Raw genomic sequence first — 25854 nt, 5'->3', positions numbered from 1 at the left:
ATTCGAAAATGACCATTTTAAGGACCACCCTAATATATATATATATATATATATATATATATATATATTTGTGTATGTGTATGTGTGTTTACTTATTTATTTATTCTAAGCAATTTGGTTATACATTCGCCGAATATATGTATTACCAAATTATTTTGTACTTTGAAAAATTATCAAAATTTCAAAACTAATTAGCCAACGGTTAATCACCCAACTTTCTTGTTATATTTATTACAGATATTAATCAATCGTAATTAACCATTAATTTAGTTTTATCTTTAAATTCGCTGAATTAAGTGTTCGCATTTTTAATCCTTTGACACTAACAGAAGTATTCCATTGCATTGTAAAAATGTGCCTGTGCAGGTCATTTCTTAACTGTGATTGACGAATATATTACTTATGGAGAAGTGGCTCAACTTTGCGTTTGATGAGTATACTCGCCATTCATATTAAACTTTGATTATTGGCAATTTAGAATTTAGAAAATATTTTCTCAAATTTCAAAATACTCGAAATATTTTGAGTGAATGCTGGTTACCATAAAATTTAATCCTTAAAAACAACCCCATTCTATTTTACCTTAACATTATGTCTCTGACGGCACAAACTTTGAGCATAATTCACTGAGTGCGCCACAGTTATGATTGAAAACATTTTCTTTGGTTAATAAGTAAAATTGCAACATCCCAAATGCGTTACAATTGTTATAAATAAAAATGTGATAATAGGTGCACATGAAACAATCATAAATTCAATTATTCATTAAAGCAATGTTTGAAAAACATAAAAGGCATCTCAGCACAATGTAATCGTCATTTATTTTGCATTCCCCTTTATTTCGAGTTCCAATGTAAGGCAAAATTTATTAGTATCTTGAACGATAACTAAAGGGAATAACAAAACTTTCCGTTGCTTGTGCTCTTATCGAGTGCAACAGGTTTTACAAAGGATTTCGTAGTTAAATTTACTAATAAATAGATAATCAATTTCATCAATTAATTGGTTCTCTATTACACGATTTTATTCTTACTTCTAATTCTTTTCAATTTCAACTTTCACAATCCAAATTTTATTTTAAATTCACCTCAACCATTTGAATTCTATGTCAGCGCCAGGACTCGATCCGAGGATCGCCGGTACAAAAGCCGAGCACGCATTAAATTTTTTTTTCGAGAATTTATTATATAGATATTTTTTTAAAAATCACAGCAATATTAAAAATCACTTGTACTAGCAACAATTTTTGTATTTATTTTTGAGCACCAATGAGAACTTTAGAGTTTTATGAAATATTATGATGATACTTCTTAACTTAGAAAAGCAATCTAACTTAGAAAGCAATCTAACTTAACTTAGAAAGCAATCTTTCTTATATATTTTTTATTAGAACAGCAATGTCGGAAAGTGCTATTTTCACTTGGAAACACATTTTCTTCTATATTTTCATGTATAAATGGATATGACTGTGCTTGAGCAATTTGATAAGCTCAATTTAGAAAATACTTTTACATTTGCATATAAAAATAATAAAATAATGGGTAGTACTTCTCTAGGGCACGTCCGTGTACTGAATTAAACTCCAACTCGATTCAGGAAGAATAGTGTGAGAGATTTACTATTGCCATTTCACACCGCCGTGCCCAAAATAGGCTATTTTTTGCCTTAATTTATTTTGCATCTATATTTTGAGGTGAAAATTGCTATCACTACTAAATGATATCAAGTTATATAGAGCGAAGGATTCGAATTGACGACGTGCGAACATTTGACTCCGATGCAATATGTTTAACAGCAAATTTCAACAGATATAATATACAAAATTAAATATCTAATAAGAAAAAAAACACAATATCAAAACGATCTCAAATAAGGCAGTCAATATATAATTTTAGATATTGAAAGCCATTATTATTATTTCATACTAGATAAATTAACAAAAAACATAACGTAGGTAAAATTTAAAATAACTGGAACCGATTAAAATTTACAGCGTCAATAAAAGTTTCTCAATTAATTGATATACTTGAGAAAATAATTGAAACTTAGAGGAATAAAACTGTCAATAACAAGTAGAAGCTTACCTTGCTTGTATAAATTATTCCAACTCCATTTTGAATTCTTTACACAAATATAGTTAAATATATTTTAAAAATTATAAAAACATAAACTAATTTAAATGTTTGCTACAACTTTACTATTTTAACTTTTATAATTCAATATGACTATGAAAACTATTCTCTAATATAATTCTTTTATGAGATTTTTGCAAAAAAAATATTATAGTATTATTTTATTGAGGAATTCATCTGGAAATTGATATTTTTAATATACTTCCTAAACAAAAACAAATCCCTTTAAGACCAATAAGTTCAATACCTCGTAACTTACTTTATTTTTTTTTATAAAGTTATTTCACAACTTTTTATGCACGGCATGTGGTTTGATGAACGATGCATGTGCTATTTATCATTTCAGAATAAAAAAATAACTGCGGATTATCCCAATCATATTGCAAATTGAATACAATTTATTTGCAATTTATAAGAACTAATAACACGTATTGGTAATAATAAATTGACATTCGTGGAATTTGAACATCTTCAGCACTGAAAAACAGCATTCAACTGGTGAAATTTTGGAACAAATTACTTTAAACCCTTTAAGGCATTCAAATATAGATAAATTTTCATTAGCATCAGCATAAGCATTTATCATAAAAAATAAATTTAATAATATATTTACTCTAAGCCCTTTAAAATTAGATAAAATCTTCATTAGCATCAGCATTAGCATTAATTAAAAAAAATGAATTTTATGAATAATTTTACTGTTGTTTGTAGTGGTATTTCAATTAATGTTCAGATTAAAGTATTTTAATATAAAATGGATATTTTAATATCAAACTACAATTTCTATATTACATAATACCGTATGTAACTTTTTATATTCTATTGATAAAAAAATTGTAAACAAGCAACAGTTCGAGTGATATAAAATTATAAATACTAGAAAGACATGTTCTTTACATGACCTGATCTTTTTTAATTGAAATTCGATGTTTATTGAATTATTCGGTTAATTTTTCGACCTTGTATTACAGGCTGATGAACCCTCATTTGTATTAATTTCAGTGTTATGTTGCAATAAGGCGAAACGACGCGCATAATATCTCTGATCTTTTCTGTGCAACATATATAAACAGCTGATGCAAACTTAAAAAAAAAAATCAATAAATAATTCAAATTAAAAGTTAATAGTTTAATATTTTAAAATAATCTTGATACAAAAATATAAATAATTACGTTATTTCACAAAACATTACAAACAATATATTACAATCACAAATTGAATTTCAATATATTATTAAGATATTATAAATGCAAGAAGAATATTCTACCAAAAAAGATCTAACTTGAAATTTCTAAATATAAGCAAAATAAAAAATAACCCAAAAACTCAACGAATTTGGCTCATAGAAAATGTTTTAAATCCTAAGAAATGGAATGAATTTAATTTGAATGATTTAAAAAATCACTAGAGAACTGTAACAATGAAAATTTATATATGCATTAAATATTAAATCTAAAACTCTATTTTTTGTGTTTAATTAACCACATTAGTTGATTCAGTTGATTAATCAGATTTATGGAATTAAGAATTAATATTATATTAAAGTGACTATTGGTACGTAATCATCAATAAATATCATTCTGACTATTTTTATTAACTTTTCAAAGAAGTAAATTTGGACTTCAAGTCTTAACGATCATTCTAAAATATTTAATGTCTAAGAAAAGTGCTTAAAATTCATTAAAGTGTGAATCAATGAGCCGTGTCCAAATTTATATAGAAAAAAACTATGTACTATTTATATAGAAAAAAATTAAAAGAGTAAAATTTTATTAAAACAGGTAATAAGTAAAAAATAGACAAGATCAGTGTGAATAGACAAGATGAGTGAACCACGTTAATTCTTTTCGGATATCTTTTAAACTTCGGACAAAAAGGGGGTTTGGAAAAAGGGGTCACTTTCACATAATTTTAATGATATCTCAGTCATAATGATAATAAGCTAATAAGAGAGTTGAATATTAGTACATATAATTTTTTCAATAAGACCTATAAAACAGTGTATAAATTGTTTAAATATCAGGGTGGTGTCGATTCTGTGTAGTAACCCATACCCTTTGTTTTGTTTGAGGGTTTTATACGAAAAAAGGGTAACATATCGAATGGTATAATTATAATTATAATATTTAATTAAAGTTTAAAAAATTGACAGAATATAATATGTAAGATTATTGAGTAAATATTGAAAAATTAATATAGGTCGTTTTTCTATATTTTTGAAGTAACATACGAGTATTGAATTTGAATACTATAATGCATCTTTGCATATGATTGAATTGTTTTTATTTTAGTAGTTTTCTTAATAAAAATGTTGTTAGCATAAACGAGAAAACAAAATATCAATTTAATAACGCTAACAAGGAGAACCTCAGGTTTACTCTTCTAAGATTTTGATGAAACTTGGCATAACGATAGAGATAGAGGATAGATTATAGGTCTATGAGATGCGGTTTAATTATAACATTTGATTAAAGTTTTGGAAAATTGTGAGATATAATATGTGGGATTAATGAGTAAATATTGAAAAATTTAATAAAGGTCGTTTTTCTATATCTCTATGTCTCTTTATCGAACTATTCGTTTACCTTCGACAACATATACAAGATGATATAATTTTGTTTAATTTTCTGAGTACACCTGGTATCGGCCAGCTCTCCCTTTAAGCTACTCTTGATAGAATTATCAATGTGTGCATGAACGCCGCATATTAAAGAAAAGTAAAAGAAATGATAAAACATACGATTCGAGATAAAAAGAACTTTATTTGGCTAATGCACAAATACACTCGTACAAGTTTCCGTGCGATTTTGAAGTTTCGAATACGAGATTAAAGAATTTATTTTCTCTCATTCGGGATTTTCCATGTTCGCAAAGGAATGCGATAGGCTTCGACAGAGTGAAGTGTTCGAACATTTCTTACTTTTTTTAAAAGATTAGCAGTTCACCAATATTTAAATTGATATTATAGATAATGAACAAGTACGATGTACGTTTAACAGTAAACTTCAGCAAATATAAAATACAAAATTATACATCTAATAAGAAAAATAAAAATTTGTATACATTAAAACGGGCGAGGCACAAAGGTCCTATTCGAGTTTGAGCAATAATATTCTAAAAACCCATACCAATTACATTATAACAAATAACAAATATAAGAAAACAACTATTTCATTTAACTAGTTTTGTTTTTTCTGTTTTACACACATTTGTCACCTTGCCCATTTTACCCCATTGACGGGGTAAAGGAGACAAACAGGTCCAATTTTTTAAAATTTGTAATTTTAAAGAAATTCTACAAAAATATAGCTATATTTCAACCAATGCAAAATAAAAATTTCATGAGTACAATTTTTATAGAGATAACGCTGTATATAATGAAGAAATATTCACCAGCAGTGTCAGAATAACTTTTTACTTAATTTAAATCTTGTAAAATATTTTTGAAAAATGCTGTTTTTAACTTAATTTACTTTTTTGTTGTTTACACCTTTGCCAGGTTAAAGTTTCAGTTGATCCTTTTTACCCCACCCACGTGCAAGCTTTTATATGCCATATAAAAAACACTGTTAAATCTCACTTAAAATTAACAATACATTTTACAAAACATCTAAATAATGTATACTTGAAAATTATATTGAGGCCTTGTGAACTAAACAACAGTGCTCACAACCAAAAAACTAACAACGAAACAAAATACTTTTGTTATTAATTTTCAAACATCTTCTGACAGCAACGTCGTAAAAAGCAAAGTGATGGCTGGTTATACGCCTTTTTCCTTTTCCTTTCAAATATTGTTAAAAAAATTCTAACTTTACTTGTTTTTGAGATGGTTGACCATTTTTACCGCGCACCTTTAAGACCCGCTCTATCCTACTATATATTTCCAAAAATATTTTACACCACTAATAATTCAGTTTGCACGCTTCATAATATTTCATTGAGGCGAACCAAAAATTCAATTTATTTGATTATTTTTCCATATAAAAAATATGAAAATCAATAAATATTAGAAAATATTTTTTATTCAAAAAAAGATACCACACTCGGAAGGTGTGGTAATTCCGAAGTTATGTGAATCTCGTTCTCTTCCTCAAACCACAAAATATGTAAATTAACCACACAGTATTTTTGGTAATATGCCGAGCAAAAATAATAAATAATAATGTTATATAAAAGAATAAAAAAATGTGAAAAGAACTTTTTTACTAAGTGAGGCTAAAGTTAATTGAAAAGATTCATTAAAATATATGGTTATTTTTAATATGAAAAATTGAGAACAAGATTCATATGCTATTACAGTTTAGAAAATGTACATACAATAACTCATAATTATTAATTCAATTTGATGATATATTATAAATAGTGCATTTGTATTTTTATAAACCCGTTCGCTAAAAATAGTGACAGATAAATATAGCATAAAAGAATTGCGAAGTTGCATTAAGATCGTACTGAATTAAATGCCCGAGAGAATCATTTTTCTTCTTAGAGCATACAGTTAATAATTTCACAAATTCGATTAAACTACATTCAAAAAGGTTTTGTTGCGTTTATTATATGAGTCAATTGATGCAATCATTGGCGGAATAATATTCATATATATTACACATCGTATAGTATTTCATTAATAACGAAACTGTTGAATTTGAGACAAATTCATTCATAGATGTATATTAGTTTAAATTATTTCGTATAGTTTATATAAAACTACACAACAAAATTAAAAAGAAAAAAGCATATAGATTAACCTAGTTTATAAACCGTAAATCTTAAAAACAAGTAAAGTTAGAATATTTTTAACAATAATTGAAAGTAAAGATGTACAACCTACCTTATAGCTATTAATCTATCCAAGGAAGGAGTACAATTTTTATTTATAGAATAAAATACAATAATTTATTTGCACTCAATTTTTTATTTTGTAAAAAATAGTCAATAGATTTCGGCAGTTGTAAATACATAAAAAAATATTATATTAGTAGCAGCAAACAGAATTTAATTGCTCTACAAGTTCGTTGTGACCAATTCTTAAAAACGTTGCTTTATAGTTGGCAATCCTAATCCTGATGACTTTTCATTGGATACAACAATACCGGCTATTTTCATTTCGAAACATATTACTATCTATATTTTCAAGTGAAAACCTATGTCACTACTGCTTGTGACTGCTTGTACATGAGGAAGTTACCAAACCTGGAACGCCTTTGAAAGACCATAAACCCTAACCACTAATCCACGGGGAAGCCCACATACATAAGATGAAAAAACAATTATATTAAATTAATCCCGAAAAATAAAATTATCTATGGTTGGTATATTTGTATCTGGGCGATTTTGGCACATTTCTCGAAGCTCTATGCAAAAGTCGGTTGATTTATAATATAAGTGATCACATATGAGCAGACGAAGTGTCCAGAGTTGACCAACATTGAGCTGCTCATAGTCCCTTGGTTCAAACGTTATGTAACAAGAGAAGGCTGTTTTTATTTAATTTAATATCATATTTTAGATCTTTAACGAGTTACAAGCCAATTTTGTAGAACTTTTGCTTGATTTGGTTGACCAACTCAGAACTAGTGGGTGCTTTACCACATTCTTACCACGGAGCCGCAGCTACTCTTAGGAAAATTTTTAATGATTTAATACAGACCCTTTCTTTTATCAAGAAAATGTTTATTTTTTCAAAAACTTTTCAAATCGTCAAATTTACTTCAAAATTACTAAAGTTTCCGAGCATATTTGATTTGAATTGTGTAAACCAATCCATTCAAATCACCGCACATATAATGCGACAAACGCTCGGAAATTTTGAATTTTCTGTTATTTGTAGTCAATGCATAATGAAAATGAAATGCTTTAAATAAACTGTCAATTCAAATCAAAATATTCACGTAATACAAATCGCGTTTATTTGCTTTAAATTCTATTCACGATCTGATGAGGCATGCACGACATGTCTGGCTCGTATATAAGTTCATTCACTATTAATGATTAGTAAATATCATTACGTTTTAGACGTAATTGTAGATTTCCGAGTCATTAACGAAATTGAAAGATGAGTCACAACGTTTCGAATAATTATTTGATGTGTATTCGATCAAATTATGATAACAACAATTCTGGAAAAAATAATTATTATTGAACTTGACATGTTATCATGAGAATAAATCAAATGAGGAAATAAAACAACAATTATAATTACCCATTAACACTAGTATGATTAACTTGCACTCCTTTATGAATAAATTAAATTATATAGAACGGTTATACAGTGGTATCTAATATAGCATAAAATGACACAATCATAGTTATTGTTTGTATAATTAAAATCCTTGCAGCTTTGTCAAAATACTCTATACTCCGCTCTTACAAAATACAAATACTATGTAAGAATTTCGCAAGAATTAAAAAATCACAGCATTATTCATACATTTTTTATCAGGCGCGTAGCTACCGCCGAATCTGTCCGACCCAATATACTTTTAATTACAATTTGTCATACTAGGACATTCTGTAATTGATTTGATAATCATATGGCTTTTCAAATAAACTATAACCTTTTGACATCAAATCTACCTGATGTCGCTCTTGGCCGTGACTGGTATCGAACCAGCAAACCCGAGATTAATTTGTGCTCGTCTACGACCGAATTGATTACGCCACCGCTGGGCCCAAGTAAAAATTAGTCAAAACCCTCCAAATTTCTCATCCAGATAGAAACTTTAGGAATTCAAAGTTATAATCTACTATAAATGATTTATGAAAGTTTGCAATTTATCAAGAATATTTAAATGCCTCATAGAAGATACCAAATTGTTTAATCCATACCGATGCCAACCTCATTCAGACAAATAGAAAAGTCGCCTCGAAGATCACCCAATCTCACTTGCCAGAGTATTTCGCCACAAGAATTTTTGAAACACTCATTTTTGGTAAATGGGTGTTCTAACTCATGTATTTTCCTTACAAGAGCAAACTGGCAAATTACAGAAAAAAATCATGCTTTGAAGTGCGGAACCCTGAAATACGTGTTTCATACAAATCGGCGTCTAGTAAACTGCTTGATTATTGCTAACACACCGCCGATCTCTTGAATTTGATCGTACGAATAGATAGCATCATTTATAAATTCATCGCGAATATATAAATAGAGTAAAACTATATGTGCATACATATCTTATGACACCATACTTAGCATTAAATCTGTATCATATATTCCATACAAGTTAATCTTCGTGCAATCATGCATGAAATATTCAGATTTCGCAAACATTTTTAACATCAACTTATTTATGTTCTAATTATTTTTTTAAATTTTTTTGAAAATAATTGTAAACATGAATTGGCGTTTATTTATTATTTGATGAACAAAATATATCTTCAAAAAAAAAACATTTGAAGTCAGTTGTAATATTTTTTTTTTGTATTGACATTATTTTTTCATCATTCCTCATCCTTCTTTAAATTTTTGAACTCATTAAAATTTGTTCCAGAATTTGTATAATATTTATATATTAAGTTTTAATATTATAAAATTTATGAAAATAATTTTTTAACCTGGCCCAAATGGGTATCCAACCCGGAACAAGTAGTTCCTAGACCACGTTTATATCAGATTTTCACTTGAGATTGTAGACATACAATTATACTCTGTTATCTATAGATAGATCTAAAATATCAACTCTATTAAAAATTGTCTAAAACTAGAAGGAACAACAATGGGCTCGAGACAGACGAGCTATCTATAATGTTATAGATTATTATGTTCTACTATAAGTCAAAAATAGTAATGAATAACTAACGAATCAATGCAATATTATTAAAATAAATGACAATAAATAAAATGAAGCAAAATCGCTACTCATACATTTCCAAAACTTTTTAATAAAATAACTTTTATACTGATGACATCTGATTGGATGCTGTTATATAGCCAGTAAAGGGCTATTTTACTTAAAAACATATTGCTTTCTTTATTTTCATTTAAAAACCGATGTCACTACTGCTTGATATCAGACTGTACAAAGTAGGTAGCAAACGCGGAACTTCTGATTAGAGGTCTATAGTTTTAACCACGGATGCAGGGAAAAGCCCAATATTCATAGCCCATAATTATAGCATATATTATTCATTTAGTCTAGACATTCGACACAATTAAACATTTTATGGATAATATATGCTCAACCTGTAAAAATGTTTACGTATGTCAGTTTTTTCAAATTGTAAATGATTAAGCGATCTTGAGGGTTAGTCCGTAGTGTTGACTACAACCTATATAATAAATTTTGGTAATATCTTTTTTATTTTTTTATATGTTTATATATTTGAAGTTTATATGTTTGAACAACCAAAATGTTTTGGTTCTATGAGCTATTGTGATGAATTACTCAAACACTGCGGCGGATTTATAGATGACAACCCAAATAGTTGTCCAATCTTTAATATGATCTATTTCATTATTACAATTTTATTAATCCTGGTGAATTTTTATCGATGCAGCAATGCTGGGTAAGATCAATTTTCACTTGGAAACATATTGCTATTTATATTTCAAGCAATAAGAGAAAACCGATGAGACTTCTACTTGACAACAGACTGCTCGAAGCTAGTATCGAACCTGGGACTTTTGATTCAAATCACATTGCTCTATCCAATCACCTAAGAGCGAGCAAATCTGAGCCCTTGTTAATATTTGAAAAGAATTTTTCTTCGCTTTGAGGTCAGGTGCGGGTCAACATGTGCGAGGTGTAAATAATACAAATCACGTATCAGAAATAACGTGAATCAGGAAACCGACATTCCCGATATTTCAGTGACTGAATGTTTACCTATATGTCGGAATAAATAAATTACTCATTGCGAATTCTTAGGATAGTTCCAACAAAGCATCCATATAATTGCTTTTTGGTAAATACATGTTATCTTGCAGTACGCATAAAGCAAATATTTTCTTGCTTTCGATAATCAGTATAGTGATAGTCGAGATATACTGGAAAATAAAAATATTTCAATAAACTAAATGATTACTAGCAAAAAAACATTACAGGCAGTGTTAAAATTGGTATGAATTGCGTGTAAATAATTACTAAATTGGCACTTTTGTATACCTTAATGTTTGCTTCGAACTGGAATCTCAAAAACGCAAAACGTTCAAAATGAACGAGATGTAATGAGCGAAAAGTACTTAAAATATTTACGCTTGTCCGTTGCATAATTTCGGCGTGTTACCGTTGCAAGTGAAGGGCAGGGCCTTGGCCGTGACATATGTTTATGAAATGTATGCATAAAAACGAAATAATTGCAAAAAAATATACCCGTGATGAAATTTAATAATATGCATGCACTACGAAAATATTCAATTCTGAATACACTTAAAAAATTCTGACTATGGCAATATTAGAAAATTTCATTAATTTCAAAGACGAAAAAATATCGTATGTACTATAGATTGCATTTTCTTTCCTTTTTTAATATTTGCACCTATTCCATACTGAACTTTAGCAAATTTTTGGTCGTGTTTGAAAAATATGTCTAAATCAAATGCCAATCCACATCGATTGGGCGTCCGCGTATTATAATCGTATGAAAAATAACATCGATTAAAATGAATACTGCATATAAATAAAAAGTTATGATCTGATATTTATATAATTTTGTACTTGTTTTAATTGTATATAAAAAATTAGACAATCATAAATTGAGTAAAAATTTAATTTTAATTTTTAATTTCCTGAAAAAATACGAAACTTTCGTTCGTACTGTTCCGTTAGAACGAATTTTGTGAGCCTCGGAATTGTTATAAAATAATTTAGAATTGACATTTAATAGTAGGGTGATCCAAATTTGGTAAAGAGGCTATATACATATTATAAAAATATCTATATTAAATTTCTGATAATATGCAAAATTCATATATGAAAAGGTGGGTCCAAAAAAATGCTTAAGGTGTTTCACCGAAAACTAATCTGATCAGCAGATTATCAACATGAATGTGGTGTTTTTCAACGCATATTCAACATATATATATACATATATATATATATATATATATATATATATATGTGTGTGTGTGTGTGTGTGTGTGTTTGTGTGTGTGTGTTTATGTATATGTGTGTACTATACGTACTTATATCAAAATGATTACTTCATAAATGCTAAGATAGGAAAAATGATTTTCTTTTATGATAAAATTTTAGAAAGCTCAGGATAGCCCATCAGTAAGCTACGGTTAATTTTTGTTGTTGCAGTTCTTTTATTTGTTTATTATCTATGAACAGATAAATATGATTATGATAAATTGATTTAAAATAAATTAAAGCATTGTTTATTAGAGTGCTTAATCTACTATTAGACCGCAGACATGTACCTATGTTGTGTATTTTACTTATATAAATGAAATATATTCTGGAAAACGCAGTAATTTAAAACTTTTCTTTGAAAAGTTTTGGTTTTTTATTATCTGTTTTTTTATTATTTGGTATTTTATTAGAAATTTAAATATATGAGGTTAAAAAGCTTAATTTGTTGAAATTGGTAAAGAATCCGCGAATAGCAGTTCAAAGTGTTTCTTATTACCAGATCGTTCGTATGCATTTGATCATTGTAAAAAACGAATGTAGTTTTATCGGCCTTCGTTTTCAACTACAACTAATTTTATGTTTTTTCAAAGTGAAGAAAACTTTACATGTTTGTTGATCAAAATCAATCTTGAACATGTGCCAAATATCCCTTTATAATTAGGAATAGCGCACAAGTTTCGAACGTTCACGTCGCCCGATCTTAAACTAATGTATAAGAACAATAAAAATACTTCCTTGGTGAGATAAACACAAATCTGGACATTGTTCGAATTCATGAATATGCATATTCTGGACCGACACGAACAGTTCATTTATGTACAAATTATAAAATCGTACAAGACAGACTCCGCGTCGTTTATCACCGGATATTGTCAGTATCTTTTAAAATACGGTAAGTTCCTTTTGTGTTATTTATGAAGGGCATTTGAAAAGAATTTTTTAGCGATGCGATTCGCGTATCATGCTAATGCAGAAATGCCTTTTTTGCTTTAAATATGCGAGTGTTAACAAATAAATCATGCTGCGTAATATGTTTTTATTCTCGGACCAGCAGTCCCTATATAAATTGACAACTAGTTTAAGTACTAAAATATTGCTATCATTTTTCTGCCATCGAGATATATTGATTAAACTTTCAATAAATAATGGAGGTAATAGATAGCATGAATGGAGGTAATATAAGCTTGCGTGAAAAAATCAATTATGCATCCTGCAGAGTCAAAGAAGATGCACAGGGATTACATTATATCATGATGGCTTACCATAAAGGTAACTATAACATGATTAACAAATAATAAATAATATGATGAAAAATAAATTCCAACATGAGAATTCTGAACATTGATATCAATAGCAAATAAATATTTAAGTATGCTATAACTATGTATAAAATAATTCAAGACAACACTGAAGAACAATTCATAAAAATACTGGATCAGTAGTGAACACTTGTTATAAATAAAATATAAATTCGCTTTTGTACATAATTCTTAAATAATAAAATGTGTTAGATATTTTAAACCAATAAAAATTTTGTCTTAATAATATATAAAAAAAATTACACTTATTTTTTATTTATTATTTCAATAATTAATTAATTAATAATATACCAATAATATTTATATTTTATCAGAAATTAAATAATTAATTAAATATTGTCTATAATCTAGATGTGATAAATCAAATCACCCTTTACAAAGTCAATTATTTAAAATTGAAAAATTTTGATTTCCTAGTAATAAAATATAAAATTGTAGAAATAAATGTTTGATAGTGGATCATATTGGATAATATATGCTCATTATATTTTATTATATATGTGGTGCTCTTTAGGCAAATTAAAATTCTGCGGCAAAATACATATTCATCCAGCAATTCGCGAGTATAGAAACATAATATTAGAAATTATATATAACATTTTTAATTCATTCATTGTACTATATGTATATACAAGTAATATGGATTTATTTAAAATATTTTTATATATATATATATATATATATATAAGTTATGACTTAATTAATATAAAATTTATATAACAAAGTTTGTTTATAAGTTTTTTAATACGCCTTTTCAAGAATGGATGTCTTGCGATCTAATCTAGAGGAATTTGTTCCAAAACAATCTGTAAAACAAAATATTTTTAATGATAATAAATAATAATAAATAAATCAATATATTTGTTAAAAAATCAAATGCTTCACAAAACTTTAAATAAAACCATTTAGTTAGTAAAAATTGACGTAAATTTAAAAAATAATGTTAATAAATCCAATTAACAGAAAGCAGGATATCAAGACATTGTGTGAGTTCCATGTTAATTTGAACTAAAATTATAATTTTGTTTAACAAAAATGCGCAATCAGGTATAGAGTGTTAAATTTCTTATAACTTTAACACGTTAGTTCCATGTTAGTGCATAATGCATAAGACAAACTTTGTCCAGTGTGCGAGAGGCCGATTTAGAAAGATTTAATATTTAAATAGGTCATCATGGTTAAGAAGTGTTTAATATGTTTCTTAATAAGAACATATTTACAACAACATAAGAGTTGAAATTAGAATTTGAGTATGCCATTTGCATCAGCAAACAATTTTGCTCAATAGGAATAAAAAACAAAGGATTTTCCGAGATTAAGACATTTACATATCTAAAATGCACAACGATAACTATATCAAATAATGAAATACATGATCTTCTGTTCTGTATATATAAAAATATTTCATAACTAAAATGACGTTCTTTTAACTATTTTGAGAAATATTTTTGTCCCATTTCTTTTCATCTCAAGGCATCCAATTAGTCCAGTAACATAATAACAAATTTTCAAATGTTAGATTATACATTTGTCTACACGTTGCGGCAATCAACTAACATTTGGCAGAAATTAGAAAATTTTAATTATGTAAAGAATAGTTAGGTAATGTACGATATTTTAGAAGGTAATGTACGATATTTTAGAAGGTAATGTACGATATTTTAAAATTTTGTTATGACTTTTTAAGGGGCACAACTAGTGTAACCGCCTAAAAAAAAGGTGATTTTTGGGATTTTATATTAGAAAAATTACTCTATCAATCATTTCAAAATTTAAGGAAAATATTCATACATGTTTTAAGAATACATACTAAAATTTTTGAAGAAAACAATTAAATATTTATAAAAAGGCCCTTAACTGCTGCAGTGATCCCGGCTTTTCTACGTGGATGAAATTAAAAAAAAATCTGGTTAAACTAGATAATATTGTCTGTAAAATGAACTACGATAAAGAAAAAAAATCAAGAATTGACAAAATGACGGCGTTTTTTTTAAAAAAAAGTCGGATTTTACTCAAAATTTTGGTCGTTTTTGGACTGCCAAAATTCGATTTTTGATCCGATCAAAAAAACGATAGTTCATTTTACGGAGAACTATATATAGAACATGTAAAAAAAATTGATAATGATCGGATCATTTGTTTTTGAGTAATCAATGCAGCAAATTCGTAAAATGCTGTTTCGAGAAAAACGCGTTTAAAGATTAAATGATCGTTATACAATATACTACATATATACTCTTTAGATGGCTGTAACTCAAAAACTATTTAAGATATCGATTTAAAATTTTGGTATGTTATTTTTCAAGGTATAACCTATCGAAATATGGAAAAATTGAAAATTCGATTTTTTGAAAATTTCACACTAGTTGTGCCCCTTAAATCGTACAAAAGGGTGTAATCGTGCGCCACTTGGCTAACCTTTTGACACATGCCGCGGTAGATGTCGTCTGTGTCCCAAGGGCCGCGTTCGGGAAGCGCGATGCCGCGCCTCCTCAACTCCTGAACGCACTCGGTCAAATCCATGGCCGCGAGCGGGTCCAGGCTGGCCGCTCGCACACGAGACACCAGATACTCCACATAATGTCCCCTGAACAGACCGCAAGCACCAGAACGAAAACACATGCGGTTAGTAGAAATAATGGTAATAACAATCGAATTCTGAATTTATGGCAGAATTTAGAGACATAATCGAAGGTAAAGATTTTGACTGAGTGCCCTAATTGCTATGTGCCTAATTTCTGTTACTCGTATGATTAAGAACGACGAGTAGTACTATACTACTGTTTTTTTTTTCAAATAATATAATTAGCTTTTTCTTGAGATTCAATATCAATTTATATTATTTAATTATATAAAGTTTGTGGCGAGCATGGGTCACTTAGTAGTGTGTTTGATTAACACGATAGAGATCTTTGGATCGAATCCTGCTAATGACTTAGAATTTATGAAAAAAATATGTGTAGTTAAGTAGAAATTGAATAAAAATTAAGAAAAATAGGAATTACAAAATTCTTATAGCTGAATTGTATCAAGAATAAGAAGAAAAAATATTATTATTTCTTGATAATAAAAAAATAAAAATGAAGGAAAAAATGGAATGAAGATAGAAGTTGAATAGAATTAGAAATTTGATATGAAAAAGCAAGAATTGAAGAAAATAAGAAGAAGAAAAATTAAGAAGAATATAGAATAAGATATATATAAATTGAATATGATATAAAAATTAGAATAGAATGTAAATAAATAAAGATGTTGTAGGTGGCTAAATGCTCACAGTACGCGTGGCCAAGTGAAATTTTAAAAAAAAATTATATGAAGTTGAGCCAATAACTTGGCGTAGCTAAACAAACGAATAGACCGACGTAAACTCATTCTCAAAGTACCAAATTACAAAAAATAAGTATGAATTCTGGTTTCAAAAATTTTCGATAAATGTGGATATTCTTAAATATTGATACTTTTTACTTCAACTAACAATATCTTTATTATACATTTATATTTTTTAGAAACTAATTATACCAATGTTAAATTTTTTTATTTTATTGGTTTCTTCTAATTACCAATGTTACATATATTCGAGATTTTCTTTAAACAAAAAATAGTCTAAAATTCTGCCAGATAAATAGAAGTATTAATTTTGAATATATAAAAAATAACTACGTATGCATAAGCTCAATCTCAACCCTCTGTTAATTTTTAATATGCATTCCGAATAAATTTGATTTAAGACCTGAATCAAACGTTGTTTATACAGTCCACCAGTTTTATCATAAGGCTTTGGTGGCAAACGAATGGCCGCACGTCGGACCAAAGTCTCGAGATCATCACAAGACAATATCGAAATCGGATCGATTGTGTGATGTCTTATTTCGCTACATATATATTCTAAATAGTGCATCCTGAAATTCATTTAATATATTTATTCAGCGAGGGATATCATAAAATAAAACATAACAAATATAAAATAACAATCTCAAAGAAATCTTGCAAAATTAAAAGTATACTGCGTTAACAAAGCGATTTACAAGAACTCGGCTTGCATGGGTTGCACTTTAATAAATTTCCTTTAAGAAAAATGATTTGTTTCATTCCTAATAATATTTTTTAAAATTTTAAAATTCAAAGGTAATAAGGAATCTAAGATTCTAGTGAGTAACCTTGTGGGCTAAAGTAGAGTATAATAACCACAGAACAGCACATAATAATTTGTACAATAATGCATTATATCAAAGATCAACTTCAGTGATTTGAAATTTTTTTTGAATAATTACCACTTCAACAAATTATAACAAAATAATATAACCATTCGCGATGAACGGTATACAAAAGTTTTTTGCATCTCGCATACAATTCTTTCTAATAAATTTATATAGACTTTACCTGCACAAGCCAGCTTGTCCAGGAAGAACATCAGCATTACAAACAGAATCAACTAGACCTCCTGGTGTTTCCTTTTGAAGTTGAACTTGACACTTATCCGGTCCATAAGAATTTTTTGCAACGCCGCCTACTGCTCCATCTTCATCTTTTGGCTGCTCCTTAGCAGGTGGTGGCTCTACATCGTATGGTATGTTGTTTATCTGACGGTATAAAAAAAGGTTATTTCAATGTGAATAAAATAAAAATACAAAAAAATAAAAATATTGAAACTGAAATCGTATGCTTGAAGGCAAGAAAATTATAAGTGTATAGTAAAAGATTTTATTTTAAATATAAGAATTATTTAATCATAACAGATTGGTTGTTAATTTGCTTGAAAAATATCGCTAATTTAACTTATTTATAAAAGAACTTTATAATTACTCTTAAATATCAATGATATATCACGAACTGTTTTCTATAATTTGATCAAACGTAAATGTACAATTATAAAAAAATAATACAATTTATTAGTGATATAAACGTAGAAGCATAAAAGGAGGTTAAATATTACAGATTACTATATTTAGATGTTTTAAACATATTGAGTGTGACACCAAAGAGTTATCTGTGTATTTAAGAATATATAATTAAATAAAAAACATATGAGAAATGTATCACATACATAAAAAAATAAAAATAGTAAAAAATATGTAAAAATGTACCGTGGCTACTGTAGTGTACTGTTGCATGCTACAGTATTTTTTTTTGTAAATAATCGTCTTTATCAAAAGCAATAAGATGGTCTTAAATTTTATATTTTTAATTAGCAAAATCATATCAAGTGTGAAATTCAATTCGAATTCTCCGATTGTGGTATATGCATGTTAATTTGTGAATTTCACATCAGGTGTTCACTAGCTTAATAGATAATATTCAGTACGTTGATATATAAAATAACGTAATAAAAATAATTGCATATAATATATATATATATATATATATATATATATATATGTATATATATAATGGCTAACTTCTGAGTTACAATGATGATATAAAACGCATAATAAAAATAATAACGTAATAAGTTCTTAATCATCTCTAGCAAGCATTTTAGCTCGCTAGAGATAATTAAAAACTTGGCAATTGAGTAAAAAAACACAAATATATAAACCCAATAAATCTATTTATAATATATAGTTGGTTGGTTTTGTACTGAATCCTACCTTTAGAAGCCTCTGAAGCTCATGGGGTTCTTTATCTCGAAGATAGAACAGACAATTCCTCGGATGATGGGCGTGCAAACCCAATTTTCCGCAATAGGCCGAAACTCCACATTTTGCTCCCATAGTAAACGGTTTTCCACAGCCACAGCAAAACTCATATTTACACTGGCTGCATGTAAAATGCATACAACCTCCTCTGGACAAGGCATATCTGAAATTAGATAACAATGAATAATGCCTGAAAAATAAGTTTACCATTCTTACCAGAGTTGACAATAATCATACGTCTCAATAAAACTATTTATGAAGTGGAACTATATTTAGAAGAATTACCTAAATTTGCATTTGGGACAATCGATGCCATGATCCCGCAAGTGCCTCGCCACACCTTCGGCTTGCACATCTGGGTCATTAGCTTCCTTCCATTCCGCAAATTTTTCACAGGTGATTCCTTCGTGTTGTTTCTCCCACTGATGATAAAAAAATTCCATGGAATATTTGAATACAAGTGAAATTAACTGCACTTTGCAGTTTGAGGTCATTAGACCATGTCCATAATAATTTTACAGTTTTCAGTTTGCAAAATAAATATAATAAAATATTTATTTTATATACATTTCCAATGAAAATTATACATTCAATCATTAATGCGAATTCCTTATAAGTGATCGTAAATATTAAATTATATACATTCGGATATTAAACATAATTAACGCTTTTACAATATAACATAATTAAGCAATATATAGTATAAATTAGATTATGTATTTGATTTTCACATTACAAAAAACAGAAACGATTAAGATAAACTTATTCACTAAAAGTTTTGCACTAACATTAGAAAAAAAAGACACACTAATTTCAGGCATCGCATTTACAATTCAGTTAAAGGTTTAAAATTGCATATTTGTACTAAAAACTACACGAAAGAAAGTAACTTCTAGTACGAATGAGACTAAATTTTTCTATTACAAACGTATAACATTCTTCATCATCTCAAACCTTACTTTCGTCAAAGTTTTCGAATAAATATATTTATATCTACGGTATATAAGGCTTCTTATTTCATATCGATGAATATATACCAAATAGTTTGACAATTATTTTGCTTCAGAGGATTGTTTCTGATATAAGGATTATATAAGGTTAAGAAAGCGGAGCTAGTGATACCAAAAAAAAATTGGAACTAAAAACTATGTAAATGAATGTTGATTAATTATGAGCTATAGATGGTAAAAAATTAAAAAAAAAACATACATCTACATGCAGAACTTACAGGTCTTCTACATTGTGCACAAGTAACTGATCTGCAATCTGGGCAAATTAGCCTTTTATGACGCGGATGAGCAAAAAATCCAGAAGAACACTGTAAAGACGTAGTTTCATATATAATATTAGTCCAAATTTCATTCATAGGAAGTGAAAATTTCATTCATAGAAAATGAAACAAGTTTACTAAATATTATAAATAAAATTTTTATATAAGTGTGCCGTACTGACCTTAACACACCATTTGAAGTTAGGATCTTGCATCAAAGTTCTGTCTCTTAGTTTCCTTTGAAATAATTCATGAACTTCGGTATCCAATATACTTTTTAGCAATATGTCTAAATGTGAAAAATAATCTAATATATCATCTTCATCGGTGTTGGTAAGATCTGGGTCCTTGCAAAATGGGCATGTGCAATCTGTGATCGCTCTGTCAGTAATTTGTATCGTGAAGTAATTTTTGGCACATTCCTTACAACATCTATGGACACAACGCAGCATTGAAACCATCTATAAAAATAAAAATAATAAAAAATTATATATATATATATATATATATATATATATATATAATCAAAAAATACATTATTTCAGAAATAATGTTGATCTACAATGTTTTACATTTTTACTTATATAAATGAAAAAATTAACTATCAATAATGCAATTTTAAATTTCCCGTAGGATAGTTATAATAATGAGCCGCAAATCGAAAATGAAAATTTTTGCATATCTTCACGTTTTGAAAGTTTCTGAACATTTTGGCATACCTCAGAAAAAATGGATGCGTGTGTGTATGAGTGTGTGTGTGTATTTTGTGTCCGCATTTTTTTGTTCACGTTTTCGGGCGCACGGATCAACCGATTTGAATGGTTCAGAATTCAAAGTTTTGAGAGAACGGATTTATCCGATTTGAATAATCCAAAAAACATGACTTTAGTTTACCAAGCTAATTGTGCAAAAAATGGCAGTTTTTGAGAAAACTAAGTATCCGATTTGAATGATTCACAAAAATTTCTGCTTGTTTTGACAAAATAATTACAAGAAAAAAATATATTTCAAAATTCTTTTTTTTCTATTTTTTTTTGTGTATCGAAAATAATTCAGATTTTAATTTTAATTCTGGCTAAAGTTCTAAAGCTCACTTATATACTTTAAATAAATAATTTTAACTTTGTAATTCAGTTCATAAAATTCTTATTACGGAAAGTTCCAGCAATTTGCCTTAAGGCACGATGCCATACACAACTAGTTATATTATTCAAAGCAAAAATAACAATACAATAAATACAATATTTTTCGCTATGATATTCATATATTTTAATATTGCATTACAGCACAGATTATAACTTCTATTAGCGTAAATTCAAAAATTTACAATAATAATCTGTTATATTATGCTTAACATAATAGTATAACATCAAACAGGCCATAATTAGTATTCACATAATTAAATTATTTATAAAAATAGCCTTTTAAAATTACTTCTGTAATAAGAAATTTCAAGTATAAAGATGACGGTGGCCAAAACTAACCCAACGGCAAGTACAAAAAATGCACCAAATAAATGCTTCATTCTCAATTGAAATGCTGGTTTTCTTTCCTCTTTATCTAAATCAGCTTTTTTAGTTTGATCTGACTTTCTTAACACGCTGCTAGCCCAGAATTCAAATAATCCTGCAGATTTACAGTTCAATATCAATTCATTAAATCTGTGTTTCAGAGGGAATCCTTTGACCATCAACATTTCAATAGGTAGAGTTATTATATTTTCAGTAAAAGTGAATACTTTTGAATTGCCATCGAGATCTCGATACAAGTCTTGTGTGTAATCTAAATATGATCTGCTAACTGCAATAGCGCGATCACGACCATTTGCCACTCGCATTAGACAAGGATAAATAGTTTTGCAAAATTCATATCTTTCTGTAAAAGCTTTATCTTCTGATACATTATAATATTTGAAATATACCAATGTTTGTTCTTTGAAACTATATACCAATCCAGATTTAATTAAGTCCTTTGCATTATTTAACTGCGGCTCCATCAATGGGGATGAAAATGAATGCATTAAAGCAGTTTGAAATAAAACTCCTACATGTATTGAATAAAATACCCAAATTAACATAAAACTCCTTAAAATACAAAAACGTGGTTCTATACAAGTATTATTAAATAAGGCTATTGCCAAAACTGCAATCAACGAACTCGAAATTGATCGAAATAAAGGAGGTTCTGGCTTGTTTTTAGAAAGTAAATATACTAATAAACATGCTATTGCTATTACTACCACACAAGAAATCATTGTTCGGGGTGTCATTAAAACGAGATAATTCATCCACTTCGAAACTGGCTTGGAAATAGGAACTGTCCAGGCAATCATATCTTGCAGATAGGGCACCGAATGATCAAGATATTTATGCCTTATTTCACTTGGGTACATTGCACCAATTCCAACGTCAGATTCTCTTAAAATTAGTTTTTTAATCAAACCTGTTGATGTGCCATTGGAATAAATGTATCCGAAGTTTTCCGGCTGTTCAAAACTATAAAATTTAACAGTGAGATTCATTTTATGGGCCAATACTTTAATAAGCAAAACTTCATAACCGTTTCTTAAATCGATCTCTGATTCATCATTAACAATTTTATCATTGGAAGATAAAACGTATGGGGGCCATATCACTGTTATAACTCGCAAGGGACAGCCGTGCATATTTCTTGGAATTTTTTCGGGAAACAATACAGTATTCTTTTTGAATTTACCAAAATCACAAGAATCTATCTCTTGAATGTTATTAAAATTAGTTCCGCAATCATTATTTTCATAAGGTAACCATATGAATATATGGACTCTAGGTTTGAATTGTTTTTGTACCAATAATACAAAGTTTATTACGTAGAATTGCCATAAAGTTTCAACGGATGATGTCAAGAAATTTTCCCACTTCTCCGATTCATAAATAATTATTATAAATTTAGCATGAGCATTCCAGGACGAAGTATTTCTTAAATGAAATAAATTATTATCAAGTTCAATTTCCGAACTTACAAGTAAAATGTAACAGTTGGCAGATTCAATAAACTTGCTATTATAATAATTTTTCTCGTTCATCACTTTGACTAAAATATTCCAATATCCTTGACGATGTAACTGTTGCAGAAGTAGGCGATTTGAAGTCCGGGAAACCGAAGACATTTTACTATTATTGTAAGATCCTAATGAGGTCGAATATAATAACACTGAATCGTATGGAAAATATGTTAAACTTATTTCCAGTGCACAATTTGCTACACTAGAGTGCACTTCATATTCGTGAATAGGTTTCTGTAATGTGTAAATAGTGGTAGGAAATAGAACAGCAAGAATGCATAAAAATAATTTGGAATTAACGTCCATGTTTCTTCGAATATGTATATCAATTTTATTACGAAATAAAAAAATGAACTATATGTTTTACTAATGATGATTCAAAGAACAATATAGTTTAATAATGAAAATCTAGCCTTTGAAAAAATGCAATTTAAAATCATGAGTAAGTATATGCAAACAATCTGTCCGTTTTGTAAGAGCATACATTTTAATCGCTGATTGCGTTTTCAAATATCAATATTGATGCACATTAAAATGATTGAAAATATAATTACGGTATGTCAATTTATCGCATTTGAGGATTTTGTGAACAAAGTCTTAAAAATTGTCTTCCAATTTATTTACAAAAGTCGACGACAATGCAATGTATTTTTATAAGAAACTACAGTTTTATTCATTGCAGACCACCAAACGAAAAAAAAGTAGCAAAAACCAAGATTTTAAACAAATTATTGTTTTAAAACTATAGTGAAAATACGTTGATATTAATACATATTATAATTAAATACGTAAACTTATATATAAAAATGGAGCTCTCGATCAAATGATTCGGTAAAACTCGAAAACGGCTAAACCGATTTGGCCAGTCTTAGTCTTGAAAAATTCATGCTAATCAGTAGGTTGTCGGAAAGGTGAGATATTATTTCAAAATCGCGTAGTTTGAATAAAACAATGGACGGTGGCTAATACGTGAAATGTCAAACGTTTTTGACAGATGATGTTCTATTATGTATAATAGGATGTTTTACGTGAATATTATTTAATTATGATTAAATTGTAGTAAATAGTTTTGTTCGTAGTTATATTTATACACAAAAACGTTATTAAACGAGTTACAAGTGTTACTTAGAAACTCAAAGTATCAACTTTTTTGAAATGTTAATATGAAAATGCACTTTATGGCATATTTTTCTCAAACACGGTGCTCGGAAAGATCTCATTTGTATAATTATATACTCATTGGTATTTATAAAACATTTTCTAGGTTATATAATTTTTTATTTATGTTATTTAAATTCAGAAACTAAATTTGGTATCGATCAAAGGGAACCTCGCCCTGCTCTACATATATACTTTTTATTAAATTTACTTTAATTCATAGAATGTTACTTGAAACTTTTCAAAAAGCAGGTCAAAGAAGAAATACTTTATTCATTTTCTTTCTATCTCTCCTCGCAGAAATTTGAAAATTTTATATAAGCTCAATAGTATTATTTACAATTATACACAAAATCCAGAATCCAAAAACTTGAAACGTAATCAATAAGTCAAAAGACCAAGAAAGACTTGGATTGGATTATACAATGTTTTCTATAAAAAGTGTATGAAACTTCCAGTTTGATTGTATTGACAAAATATAGACAAACTAATGGGGTTTATTGTTTTTATAATATTTCATTGTATACAGCATTCAAACAACACATCGTTATACACTTATCATTATTAATAGTATTAATATTTTTGATTCTCTAGAAATTGTTCAGAATATACCTTACTTAGCAAAACAATGTTTGCCGGGTCAGCTAGTTTGTTAATAAAAACGATTGAAAAATTTACACATTTAGATATATTTTATATACGTTTTATATAAAATAATGTTTCTAATTTTCATACTTAATTCATAAAAAAACTATAGGGCATTATTTATGTGGCACACATATTTTATTTTTTAATTGTTCTTAAATATGTAATTAGGATATTATTACAATCATATCCTAAACAATAATATCCCAATACCTGGGCTTCTAAAATGGCTAGTATATTTCAATGATCAAGTTTTGAATAATAATGTTTCTTATTATTCATGCCAATTAGTTATAATTTACCTGGTGCATAGGATATTTTCCGGTGCAGAGTTCGCACTCCTGTTGGAGAAAAGCTATAGCAGCATCCAAAGTCCCACATTCCCTTGAGGCGTACAAGGCCGACTCAGGGTCGAATTTCAGGTCAATCAGGGTAACGGCAAGTTCAGCTTCTGAATAACTTCGAACGAGCCCTTCCGCCAAGAACCTTCTTGCCTGACGCTGATTAAGAATAACAGATTAATAATTTGGTCAAATGAAGCAGAATCTGTTAGAAAAAATGCAGTTTG

General features: G+C 28.2%; 1 protein-coding gene across 2 annotated transcripts in view; it reads right to left on the bottom strand.

The window, feature by feature from the left end:
• Positions 1–14260: 14260 nt before the first annotated feature.
• LOC113378641 overlaps positions 14261–25854 on the bottom strand; it is a 39035-nt gene continuing 27441 nt past the window's right edge. For both annotated transcript variants that reach the window (XM_026619198.1, XM_026619199.1), the window contains 8 exons: positions 25589–25786; positions 20623–20901; positions 20399–20488; positions 19456–19592; positions 19123–19333; positions 17915–18114; positions 15953–16121; positions 14261–14340 (listed from right to left, as the gene is read on the bottom strand). In XM_026619198.1, coding sequence (XP_026474983.1) covers positions 14311–14340; positions 15953–16121; positions 17915–18114; positions 19123–19333; positions 19456–19592; positions 20399–20488; positions 20623–20901; positions 25589–25786 — 1314 coding nt within the window. In that variant the 3' untranslated portion in view covers positions 14261–14310. The remainder of the gene's footprint in view (positions 14341–15952; positions 16122–17914; positions 18115–19122; positions 19334–19455; positions 19593–20398; positions 20489–20622; positions 20902–25588; positions 25787–25854) is intronic.

This window comes from Ctenocephalides felis, unplaced genomic scaffold (assembly GCF_003426905.1).
Source record: "Ctenocephalides felis isolate EL2017-DRISC unplaced genomic scaffold, ASM342690v1 CF-g0.4_SCAFFOLD_01886, whole genome shotgun sequence".
Classification (NCBI taxonomy): Eukaryota; Metazoa; Arthropoda; class Insecta; order Siphonaptera; family Pulicidae; genus Ctenocephalides; species Ctenocephalides felis.
This window is presented reverse-complemented; position numbering and strand designations above follow the sequence as displayed.